Source organism: Pogoniulus pusillus, chromosome 5, assembly GCF_015220805.1.
Source record: "Pogoniulus pusillus isolate bPogPus1 chromosome 5, bPogPus1.pri, whole genome shotgun sequence".
Lineage (NCBI taxonomy): Eukaryota > Metazoa > Chordata > Aves > Piciformes > Lybiidae > Pogoniulus > Pogoniulus pusillus.
This window is the reverse complement of record NC_087268.1, coordinates 38,743,649-38,756,321: the sequence shown is the minus strand read 5'-3', so window position 1 is coordinate 38,756,321 and position 12,673 is coordinate 38,743,649. Positions and strand designations below refer to the sequence as shown.

At 39.9% G+C, this 12,673-nt stretch overlaps 1 protein-coding gene across 2 annotated transcripts in view; it reads right to left on the bottom strand.

Moving 5' to 3' along the window:
• Positions 1-1,208: 1,208 nt before the first annotated feature.
• The window catches only part of TMTC4 (transmembrane O-mannosyltransferase targeting cadherins 4), a 58,915-nt gene continuing 47,450 nt past the window's right edge, over positions 1,209-12,673 (bottom strand). For both annotated transcript variants that reach the window (XM_064143817.1, XM_064143819.1), the window contains 5 exons: positions 12,493-12,634; positions 10,535-10,649; positions 9,962-10,074; positions 5,139-5,208; positions 1,209-4,647 (listed from right to left, as the gene is read on the bottom strand). In XM_064143817.1, the coding sequence (XP_063999887.1) occupies positions 4,496-4,647; positions 5,139-5,208; positions 9,962-10,074; positions 10,535-10,649; positions 12,493-12,634 (592 nt within the window). In that variant the 3' untranslated portion in view covers positions 1,209-4,495. The remainder of the gene's footprint in view (positions 4,648-5,138; positions 5,209-9,961; positions 10,075-10,534; positions 10,650-12,492; positions 12,635-12,673) is intronic.

Sequence of the window (12,673 nt, the reverse complement as noted above, 5' to 3'; positions counted from 1 at the left end):
AGTGTGGCTCTCCAATACACAGGTAATCAGTCCTCCAGTGCTCCACAGTGCATGCATGCATGCATCTACACAAATCTTCTTTAGAGTGGTTTTTCCCCTTAAAGCACAAGATCTAGGTTGTAACATTACAGCTATGTACATCACATCACATCACATCACTGTAGAGCCTGGCACACAGTCTGAAGTACTCGTTACTAATGGTACCTTCTTATGGTAGTACATGGCAGATGTTTGGATCCCTCAGCATTTATGTCACAGAAAATTCAGCCATTTGATCTCACTTCTGTTTCTAAAAATTGTAGTCTTTTCCAATTAAACATAAACATAAACACACATTTGATAGAGACACATCAAGAGCTGTGGAAGGAAGCACATTCAGTGAAAAGACAAACCAAGAATCAAGTGGGGATGTAATGATAGGTATGTAAATTTACCTATGCTCATGTAAAATGTGGAACACAAACAGGAATCAGCAAATAAATAAGATATTAAAACTAATGCACCCACACCATATGCTATGCTATCACATTTAATGCTTTAACAGCTATAGCTTGCTACAGAAACTTCAATTTCAGAAAAAAATCCTCACCTTTGCAAATTTACAGTTGCTTTTCAAGTGAACACCAAATGTCAATTCAGTAAGAAGTCCTTATCATTTACTGTGATCATAGAAAAGCTAACCATGGGTTGAAGTGGACCTGACTGTTGTGTTTCCATAGGCAGAAATTTGACATTCAAACAATTTATCAGTCATTTAAATGTCTGGCTAAACCAACGCTCTCTTAATTTGTTCCATCCTATTCCCTCATCCAGCTACTATACTCTGTAATTCTCAAGGCAAGTACCTGCCAATCTGCTTCAATGCCAATCTTTTAATATTCTTGGTGCAGATAATGTGAGGGAATGATAGAGATGTATGGGTCCAGATTGCTTCAACTGAGAGCAGCAGTGACATTTTCTGCATATATATGAGTGTATCACCTTAGTTACCCTTTGAAGTTAGTGAAGAAGAATACTTGCTTCAAATACATGATGCTTGAGATCCTAAAGATGTTTCCTTTAGAATTATGCTTCAGGTTGGTTTTTGGTTTTGTTTTTGTTGTTTCTCACTGGTGACAGAGAAAGTAGGATGAACAGCTCTGATGCAGGTATCACAAATATGAAGGAAACAGTTCTCACTGAGTAAGTCCAATATTTTTAACAAACCATTCCAAAGTTTAAAGACCTTTATTTCTGAGTGCTCATACACATAACCCACGTCTCTGAAGTTTAAATTCTAAGTATTAAATGCTGGGAAAATTCATGTACATGGCATTGGTCCAAACAAGAGATAAACATACAATTAGGGAATTCCCTTGGAAGTTTTTGTTGAAAAGATTGTAATCCACAGCACTCACTGTGAATAGTCATCTGACTCCATTCTGTGAATTGAATCATTCTGTATTTCTCTCTTCAGAACTGTATTTCAACAAGCAATCCTTGAGTGAGAAGAAAAAAAAATCAAATCCAGGTTTGTTAATCTCACTACAGAATGAAGCAGGCCAGCTGATAAATGGTGACCTTTAATCTTCTGTAATTAGCAATGGTGGAAAGGTAAGGTGGGGCAAAAAACCAAAACAACATTCAGCACACCGGAAACAGTGTTTGTAGCAATAGTTATGCACAAAGCAATTTTTTCTTTACCTTTCAGTCTTCCAAGTTGTGTGTTCTGTACTATTTCTGGGGTCACTTATGAGGTATGAAAAAGCAAATAGTTAACATTATAACTATTTTAAGGAAACTCACAGTATTATTTGCATTCAAAATATTTCTGAAAATAAAGTTTAAAAAAAATTAGCATTCTGGAAACTCTTAAGTAGTTTTTTATTAAAAAAGCAGTTTCATTTGTTGCTTCTTTGGAACCCAGTTCTGCCTCAACATTACACTTAGATACAATCATACAAGTAATTACATTGAAGTTCTGTAGCACTGAAAATAAAAGAAACCCTCACAAAAATATATACAGTTAGCCAGAAAACAAATCAAGAAGAAATCATGTCGTCCCTATTGAAGAGTAAATACCAACAAAACATCCAGTCTGTTGGCATGTCTAAGATACTTGAGTAGGAGGACAACTAACTTCTACAGAGGAATTCCTGTAATTTTGGTTTAAATGATCGAGAGAGAATTCATACCCAATATACAATACTGATCTTGTGGATTTCTGTAAAGCTAATATGGCTGGCAACAGGGGAAACTATACATGTGAGCTTCATGATGAGAACAATAATTTAAACTCAATATGTCATATTCCAAATATACAGATCTCATTAAACACATTTATCTTCTGCTGTAGATTAGCTCATCCAGCCAGATCCCAACTCTTTTAATAACTCATGACTGAAGTAGCTCAGTGTTCTCTATATCTGTAGGCTGTGTAAGGAAAGCCTTAAAAGTCTGCTGGTTGTACTGCAGGGCACATGTTTCAGGTACAGAAGCTGGTACTGACTAGACTGTGCTGGTTATCAGAAGATGACTGTCCATACTGCTGCAGCATTCTGCTGGACAAGATACTTATCAAAGTGCACATTTACATCCTGCAAATATATTCAGAAACCAGTTTCTGAACATTTTATCTAGAAACCAGAAGAAATGGAAACAACAATATCACATTAGTACCCTGTATGAACTAATTAGTCCTGTCAAAAGCCAGGCTGTATTTGCAGAAAGGTGCACTGCACTAACACAAATACATGTTGCCTGTACCTCACCTAAAATGGCAACATACTTTATAATGTAGGCAAATAAATTAATTCACACCCAGATTTGTGGACAGCACCACACTGCACATAGCCTTGTTGGCTAGACTGACATTAGTCTGTCAAGAATATTACACTACTTGTAGTACCCAAACTAGCTTTGTCAGAGGATGCTTTGGTAGTTGTGCAGTATTGCTCTGTAGACACATTTGGTTCCTGAAACAACTGTCATTTCCAAACAAATATATAATGTAAAAGTAGCCTATTGTAGGGTCAAAACATAGTATATAGAACAGTTACATGGTGGTCATGTGACATCCTGTCCTATGGCATGTATTCTCCTAACTCTTTAAATGGTTCCACACATAGATGAGTTGTGTATAGAGAATATTACAGTCTTCTATATACTAATCATTGGACAAATCAGCTGCATATGCTGCACTTATCAATTTCTTCTTGGGGGGCATGATCAGAAGGTTTTAAGGAATATGGAAAGAGATGTCAAGTTTGTCAGTTTTCACATCCAATAGCAACGTTCTAGTCTTAAAAAATAACCAAAACCTCCAACAAATAAACAGATGTGACTACTTCATGAAGCAGGAATGTAAGCACTTGCACAAGATAAACAACTTTGGATGGCCAGCGTTTAAACGTGTGTTACAGCACAGCACATTCGGAGAACTGACATCGTATCAATGCATTATCATCCCACATCAGTGTGATCAGTTTATGCATTAACAGCTATGCTTACCTAACTGCCACTTCAGCAAACACACATGAGCCACAGGAGGCAAAGGTGAGGCTGAGGTACTTCTAGTTGGTATGTCAAAGGTCAGGTCCTCTGCTACAGAAATACTATCCTTACTATCAGTGTAGGAGCTGAAAGGTGTAATATCCTTAATCAGAAAGCACTGAAATGCCCAAGAACACAGGAATTAGCTCCTACAGATGACACCACACTCTATTTAGATCACTGGTCTACCAAGCTAAAGCAATTCTAACTTGTTGCCCAAGTTGCCTATGCTACATGAGGCTGCCTGCAAGAACAGAAACTCTGACTCCTCCTCTGTTGCCTCACATTTTTTCCTTTGCTACCTGCTAAAATCTCAGTCTTAGATTCTAAGATTATTTTCTCCACTCAGGCATACCTCAACAGTACACTGGTTGACAAATAGTTGTGATCAAATCCTTGTCCTCATATACTCCTGTACAAATCTGACACTTCACAAGGTGGAGCCAGAAACAAGAACAAGGGCATAACTCAAATTAGATGAGCAGACTGATGTGCTGGAGAGAATCCATTCTTCCACTGTCTCTGCAGGACTGGCAGTAGAAAGCGGTAATAAAACTGAAGCAGACAGATATTCTTCATACTTGAAAAGGACCAGGATTTAAACAGGAAATTGCACTTTTGAAAGAATCACTTTCAGAAATAAAACTGCCTTTTGATATTCATCCTGCTACTAAAAAGTCAGATGAAGGTATCAGATTACAAGTGAAAGCTGTGAAATTCACCTGCATTACTTTCATATACCTATAAAAGTGTTTTAAGCATCTTTTAAAAGCAGTTCAAGAGTAAAAATAAAAGGATCCCTCAAGGTGAAATGTTAGGATCTGTAGAAGGGCATAAATGGACGTTCAACTGTGCAGTGCTGGTGGTGGTATTATTTTTGGGAAGTAATGACTGAATCCTTTCCATGGATGACCCATGTAGCATTAATCGTAAACAGCATGCACGGACAACCTGAAAAGGAACATCAGGCACCGCCTTTCTTTTGCAACTGCTCCAGTTTTCTTCTTAAAAGATTGTAGTTTTCCTTGGTTCCTGGTGCTGTGGGGTCAAGCTTCAGAGAGACTTCATAGTGCTTCTTTGCTAAGTCAAGATTTCCCCAGCGATGATAAAGCACAGCTGGAACATCAATGAGCAATTCCATTAGCAATATGGCTGAAAAACGTGCAATCTTGCCAATCACTTGGAAAACAACATTAAAGCATTTGTTTCTATGAGGGTCTCTCACTAGCTGGTGGCACAGTAGCTGCTTGTTCTGTTGCCAAATGCAGGAGCAAAGCCTGGGAGCAAACTGGCATGGGAATGATGATGGAATGAATTGCATTTCAGCCATAAATGGCAGCTCTTATCTGGTGAGCTCATTGCGAGTTACAAGCATAGCATAAATGAACCAATTTGCAGACACTGAAGTGCAGCCCTCTCGATCTGTCATATCGTGTGACAGCTTTTCTGGTTTAGTGCCCTGTTCTTCTGGCTGGCAGTTTTTCTAGGAAGTAAAATAGAAATCTGCCCAGCAGGAAGAAGGCTCAAAAGATTGTTTTTCCTTTTTAAACACAATGAACATGAAGCAAACAAACAATACAGCTGATAAGAGTTAGAAAGGCTCTTACCCAAATTACCATGATAACTGGCAGCATTTGGATTGGCTTTAATTGCCTTGAGGAACAAAGCTTCAGATTCCTGAATAATTTAGAAGAAGATGTCAACAGGACAGTCTACTCTTGTAGTATGCAAAATAATGCACCATTTATCCACAACTGTAATTAAAAATCCACCCAAACTATGCCATATTTATATGATACCACCACATATTCTAAGCCCCTATGACCCTGTCGCTGGCTACAGCCTCCAGAAAACACTAATGCTACAGATAAGTGTCATGCTTTCTTACTTTCACAGGCTGCTTTTATTTTAGCAGAAAGTTATTAAGCACTAGAGAAATGTGCAATGGAGTTAAATTATTTTTTAATAGATACAGTATTTTCAAACATTATCTATTGAAGTTTTCCCTACTTAATCCATCAAGTTAATATAATTCAGTATCTGAGCAAACTGCTTTTAGACATCTTTCCTTTTAAAATAGGTTTTTGAATAGATTCATAGAATCATAGAATCAACCAGGTTGGAAGAGACCTCCAAGATCATCCGGTCCAACCCATCACCCAGCCCTATCCATAGCATTTTTAATGGGGGCATTTCAGTAAATCCCTTTCAAATGGACATTTCAGTGTGTTTCTCAACCAAGAGCAGCTGAATCCCTGTTACTTAAACACAAAACCAAGCCAACTGAAATATTCTTCACATTTCCTTTCAGGTTACCTTTTCCATATTCCCACTTGTGTTGCGTACTCTAAGGACCACTGATACCTGATTACTCAGAAAACCTGAGCTCCTTCACCAGTATTCACAGAACAATTTACCACTACCTTTGTTCTTTAATCCAAACATTTTTATTTTCCCAAACTAGGTGCGTGGTGGTGAATGGTGCCACATCCAGTTGGCAGCTGCCACTAGTGGTGTTCCCCAAGGATCAGTGCTGGGCCCAGTCCTGTTCAATGTCTTTATTGATGATCTGGACGAGGGGATGGAGTCCAGCATCAGTAAGTTTGCAGATGACACCAAGCTAGGAGCAGGTGTTGATCTGTTGGAAGGTAGGAGAGCCCTGCAGAGGGACCTGGACAGGCTGGATAGGTGGCAGAGGCCAATGGGATGACATTTAACAAGGCCAAGTGCAGGGTTCTGCACTTTGGCCACAACAACCCCAAGCAGCACTACAGGCTGGGGACAGAGTGGCTGGAGAGCAGCCAGGAAGAAAGGAAGCTGGGGGTGCTGGTAGATAGTAGACTGAAGATGAGCCAGCAGTGTGCCCAGGTGGCCAAGAGAGCCAATGGCATCCTGGCCTGCATCAGGAACAGTGTGGCCAGTAGGACAAGGGAGGTTATTCTGCCCCTGTACTCAGCACTGGTCAGGCCACACCTTGAGTACTGTGTCCATTTCCGGGCCCCTCAATTCAAGAGAGATGTTGAGGTGCTGGAACATGTCCAGAGAAGGGCAACAAAGCTGGTGAGGGGCCTGGAACACAAAGCCTATGAGGAGAGGCTGAGGGAGCTGGGGGTGTTTAGCCTGGAGAAGAGGAGGCTCAGAGGTGACCTCATTGCTGTCTACAACTACCTGAAGGGACACTGTAGCCAGGTGGGGGTTGATCTCTTCTGCCAGGGAACCAGCAATAGAACAAGGGGACACAGTCTCAAGTTGAGCCAGGGAAAGTATAGGCTGGATGTTAGGAGGAAGTTGTTGCCAGAGAGAGTGATTTGCCATTGGAATGGGCTGCCCAGGGAGGTGGTGGAGGCACCATCCCTGGAGGTCTTCAAGAAAAGGCTTGATGAGGCACTTAGTGCCATGGTCTAGATGACTGGATAGGACTGGGTGCTAGGTTGGACTGGCTGATCTTGGAGGTCTCTTCCAACCTGGTTGATACTATGATTCTAATATGCTTTGCTCAAGGGCATTATTTCCTGCAGAAGTTAAAGAAGATACACTTCCCAATGCAAACAGAACATACTTGCTTGCATGCAAGTTTATGTGCTTTAGAAAGTGACTTTTGCATAGATGTCTCTGCTGTGCTGTGTTTCAGGGAAAGTGGCCCATTCAGTTTCAAGGCAAATGACCTACAGATCCTCTGCAAAGATCCCTTGTCAATCTGGTGTGTCCACCATGACCTCTCAGATGCTACTGAAGGTGCATCATATACATATTAGAGTATGATATATCGAGTAAATACACATCCCAGTACATTGGTGGTATTTCAGATTGCTGTATCTTGCCAAATCTTTCAGTGTTGCCAAGAAACTTGCATACTGCATACCGCAAAGGCTTTGAGTAAGCACACTGCATTCCATCTGCTGCCAAGGCCACAGCATAAAACTGTAGTCTGGCTTTACTTCAAATACAAAATAATGATGAATGTTTTCCATTTATTGTACTTTTTACCAAAAAAGCATAGATGTATATGTAACAAAAATACAGCACATGTGTTTTCAAAGAACTAAAGATAGCTTGGTTCTTCATCTGTTGCGACAAGGACGAGCACTTAAAGGAGATCTCTAACTTAGTATAACAGATGTTAATTAAAAACCAAAACAAACCCATCAAACCAGCTCATCTTTCATGTGCTTTTGTTTCTGGAACGATAAATCATTCATGAACAGATACAAACAGAAATCATGAAGAGTTGAGGTTTTTTTAAAGAAAAACATCTGCTGAAAAATCAAAGTGCATTTGACACTGACAGAGAATATTGTGTGCTTACTAGAAGGAAATCTCTCATAACATAGTAAAACATTTTTGACTCAGTGTCTTTTAAAATAAAAGGTAGCAAAAACCCCAGAACAAATACTTTATGGCAATAGAGCCAATACAGTAACAACTTTTTATAGAGACACATAAAAAGCAACCTAATAAATGAAATGCCTGAGGTTAAACAACACATCAGACACAGCCAGGCAGCCTTCTGAAAAATTACCTTCATGACCTCAGTCTCCATCCCCCTCCTCCTCCCCTCCTAAACACACAATAAATAAAAGTCCTTAAAGAGCCATCCACTTCTCTGCTTTTAGATGGTGAGAAGAGGACAAGAAATCTTAATTTTCAGTGCTTTGTTATTGTCATTTAGCATTCTCCCACTTAAAAAAAAAACAACCAAACAAAACCAACCTGTATCTCCTCTTTCCAGGTGATGCAAAATATAGTTCCTGGTATCATAACCTATTCTATGTGAGTCAGCTTTCCAAGTCCCTTAATTTGCTCTCCCTGTTATAACCCATTATTTTCAAGTGACTAGTTAAGTTTTTTGCTCCACACAAACCTACTACTCCATGCTGAACTATTGGAACACTCACTGGCTCCCTGCTTTATTCCCTGGGCTCCACTGCTCCTTTTGCTTATTCAAGAAGCTTAATTTTCCCCTCCCATCACTTCTACTTTGTCTCCAACATACTTCCCTGCAGCATAATGACCTTTCAGAGCTAGCAATCAAAATCACTACTTCCTTTTTGATTTTTAAAATCCATTATGATAGACTTGTTTTTCTTACACCTGGGCAAGTTTTCTAGCCTGTTTTAGTTTTTTTCCCTACTTATTTAATTATAAATGCTCTTTATTCTGTCATGCTGCATACACTTTTTGATGAATACCTACACAATCCTCTGTTCTTTCATAGTCATGACTCACTAGAATAACCCCAGCAATTACCTCCTCCATAATCTCATCCCTTATACGTCTGGGTGTTAATTTGTATCTTTCTGGAACTTTCTTAATGTAACTTAAAATAATAAAACAGTCTCAGGTGGAGGGAAAAATGAAGAAATAGTGCACAGAAAAAACCTCCAGGTCATCCTGAAAAAACAGTAAAGGGGTGTCTTAGAGCGTCACTAGCAAACAAAAGCAAGTGTTTGGTTGTCACTGACTCATAGGGCTGTAGAATATTAAGTGGACACAGCAGAAAAATGTATGTATTCTGAGAAGTTTCACATTGTAAAGTCTTCTTACTCTGAATATACTAGAGATGCTCCTTCAGTGCAGCTAGCATTATCACTATCTGAATGCCATCCAAACCCCCAAAAGCCATAGTTCAGCACATCAGGATTTTCTTAGGAATACCAAAACCTTTCTTATTAAGTTGTCCTTATCACATATGTAATTTGGTGAACTATGAAGTTAATTAAAACAACTAAGTATTAACAACATATGATTTATTCTGTCAGTTCATACAATTCCTTTTCGAAAGTCATTCTCATCAGTTCCACTGCAGTTACTATTTGTAAATGTTAAGTAGCTAAAGCTGAGCTATCACTCACAGGCTGCTCCACTGCACACTGTGTCCAAGAGAAAGTTCAGAGCAGTGCTCAATGTATGGACTTTTTCTTATAAACAATATTGGGATTCCCCAGGTATCTCATCCTCAGTCTGGGATTACCAAATCTGTGTATTACTATTTGAGGTAAGTCTGAGGCGTTATCACCTTGGGTGATGGTGAACGTTGCTTCCCTTGCATACCCAAAACAAAAGGATTAGCGGATTCCATCTATTTCTGTTCCTGAATGGGGTGTCTGTAAGTCTGAGCAGGCTCTCTGTTGTCTGTGGAGCAATACAAGACCCTAACTGCCCTCTAGTGTGCTTATGGGCCTATTTCTCTCCACTGACCACTGACATATTTCAGGACAGCAACATTTATAACCATCTAAAACAGGGTAGGATGAACCACCAGAAACATAACAGTAATACTGTGACAGAAATGGGCATTGAAACCTCATTGTCTCAGCTTTAGTTCCCAATGACATGTTCATACAGTTTCTACATGAAGCTTACAGAGAGTTTTAACAGGAAGAAAACCAACCAGGTCTGAAAACCAACACTCAGAAAGCTCATTACCTACCTTATATTTTTGTGACTTCCCTAATACATTTGCCAATGAAAACATAAGGGAATGGTCATTAGGTATTAATTCCAAGGCCTCTCTTCCAACTGCTTCTGCTTGGGCTAAATTGCCTAGGAGTTGACAAAGAAGGCATTTTTCAACACAATGTTATTAATTACTTTTCATGCTTTGAATAGGCATATTGCACAAATAGCTGATTACATGCATTTTTAAAGAAAAGCAGGGATCACACAAATACAAATGTAAAATCCTGCAGAACAGGACAACAGAAAACCTCCATTTTTTTTCCAAACTGCTTTGGTTTTGCATTCAGAAGGACAACAAAGCGTAGATTCAAAAGGTCTTTAATACAAATGTGCTTCTATAATCAAATAAGGATCAGAAATCAATTTTATGGACTAGATTTGAAGTGATTCTTTAAAACTATTGAATCAGAAGGTATTATTTTATTTATAAAGAGTGTCTGGGTAGCCAAAGAAGCATCAGAACTCCTTCCAGTCAAATAAAAATAAAGCTTTAAGGCTTGCTAGACACTGAATTATTCATTAAAACATGCAAATAGGCTTGTACCTGTGTTATCAAGCAATATAATCATATTGTTCCAAGCCAAACTATGCTCTGGTTTCAGAACTGTAGCATTCCTCCATGCATTCAATGCATCTATATGGCGATTCAAATCTGCATACTTGAAAAGAAAGAAAAAAAACCCAGTAAATTCACTCTGATATACTTCACTTTCCTATCACACACTAAAGACACTAAAGAGTTGCTGATGTCTCGTTCCAATTCTAGTGAAATTTGGTTTTATAGACAAAAATAAAAAAATGCAAAAAGGATGCTGTGTTAGTATTGAAGATAGGAGTTTTACACTGACTTCCCCCTGCTTTTCTTTGAGACCCAGGCTTGTTTTCAGATATGCATGTACCAATGGGACAGGAAGCAAAACTACCATACAATGTACAAATCTACACAAGATAACTGGCAAATGTTTAATGTAAGTTACTTCTGTACAGGGTTCACCCTCCAAGGGGAGTGACCTTGAACCTGACCCTAGGTGGTCTTGACCCCTCCCCAGGAGTGGGTCTGAACACCACCAGGTGATTCTTGGTTAGCCCACTCCCCTTCCTGTCTAAAGGTTGGAATGGGCTGCCCAGGGAGGTGGTTGAGTCACCGTCCCTGGAGGTCTTCAAGAAAAGCCTGGATGAGGCACTTGGTGCCATGGTCTAGTTGACTGGCTAGGGCTGGGGGATAGGTTGGACTGGATGATCTTGGAGGTCTCTTCCAACCTGGTTGATTCTATGAAAAGCAGGGGGGACTTTCTGTTCTCTCTCTCTGTGCTCCCTGCCTCCCTGCTTACCAGCATCACCATCCTGTTCCTTTTTGTTTTTACCATGTGGCCATCACCCACAAGGCAGACATAGCCATTACCATCAAAATCTGGTTGTATTTACACATCTTGTATTTGTTTTCCCTTCCTTATACTTTTGTAACTTCCCTATGTCAGATACCTTTTAAATTTATTGTTAAACTTTCTTTTTAATTTCCAAATCAACTGAAATTCATTTATTTGGGTGTGCCTACCTTCCTCTCTCTCTACATCTGATTTTCTTTCTTTTGGAAAGAAGAAATAAGAGGGAAGGGCACTCTGTAAAATTGTTACTGGTTCTATCAAATATATTTGCGTCTCTGGGAATTTAAATTAGAACTGAGACAACTTCCAAGAATCTAAAAGGATTTTTTTGGGGCATACTTCTACTACCTACCAATATACTAAATGACTGCAAGACAGTCAAATGTTGGAAGATGATTAATAGTATCTTTTGGGCAAAAGACCACAATCTGTATTTTTGTTTATACCTCTTTACATAAAAAGCAGGACTACTAAAGCAGCAAGTACACTGGGAAAGCAAAAGGAAAATGTACTGAATTGAGATGCTTGAGCGTGTCCAGAGAAGGGCAACGAGGCTGGTGAGAGGCCTTGAGCACAGCCCTACGGGCAGAGGCTGAGGGAGCTGGGATTGGTTAGCCTGGAGAAGAGGAGGCTCAGGGGTGACCTTATTGCTGTCTACAACTACCTGAAGGGTGGTTATGGCCAGGAGGAGGTTGCTCTCTTCTCTCAGGTGGCCAGCACCAGAACAAGAGGACACAGCCTCAGGCTGCGCCAGGGGAAATTTAGGCTGGAGGTGAGGAGAAAGTTCTTCACTGAGAGAGTCATTGGACACTGGAATGGGCTGCCCGGGGAGGTGGTGGAGTCACCGTCCCTGGGGCTGTTCAAGGCAGGATTGGACGTGGCACTTGGTGCCATGGTCTAGCCTTGAGCTCTGTGGTAAAGGGTTGGACTTGATGATCTGTGAGGTCTCTTCCAACCTTGGTGATACTGTGATATGAAATCCTGAACTACAAGTCAAGCAAACGGGAATAACTAATCAGCATCCAACAGCGCAGTGGAATTGCACATATATAGAATACACAATGCACATCCACACAGAGATTTCTGTCATAGTTATCTCTTACTCAGAAGCACTTACCAATCGCCCTAAATTGTAGTAACAATCTGGGTATTTTTTCCTGTGTTTAATTGCTGTCCAATAGCTTTGCTCTGCCTCTTCAAACCGTCTTAAACTGTTCTGTACTATTCCTAGATTCATCCATGCAGCAGCAAAATCAGGTCTGGGCAAATTGGGAAAAAGTACAAGAGAGAGGACAATT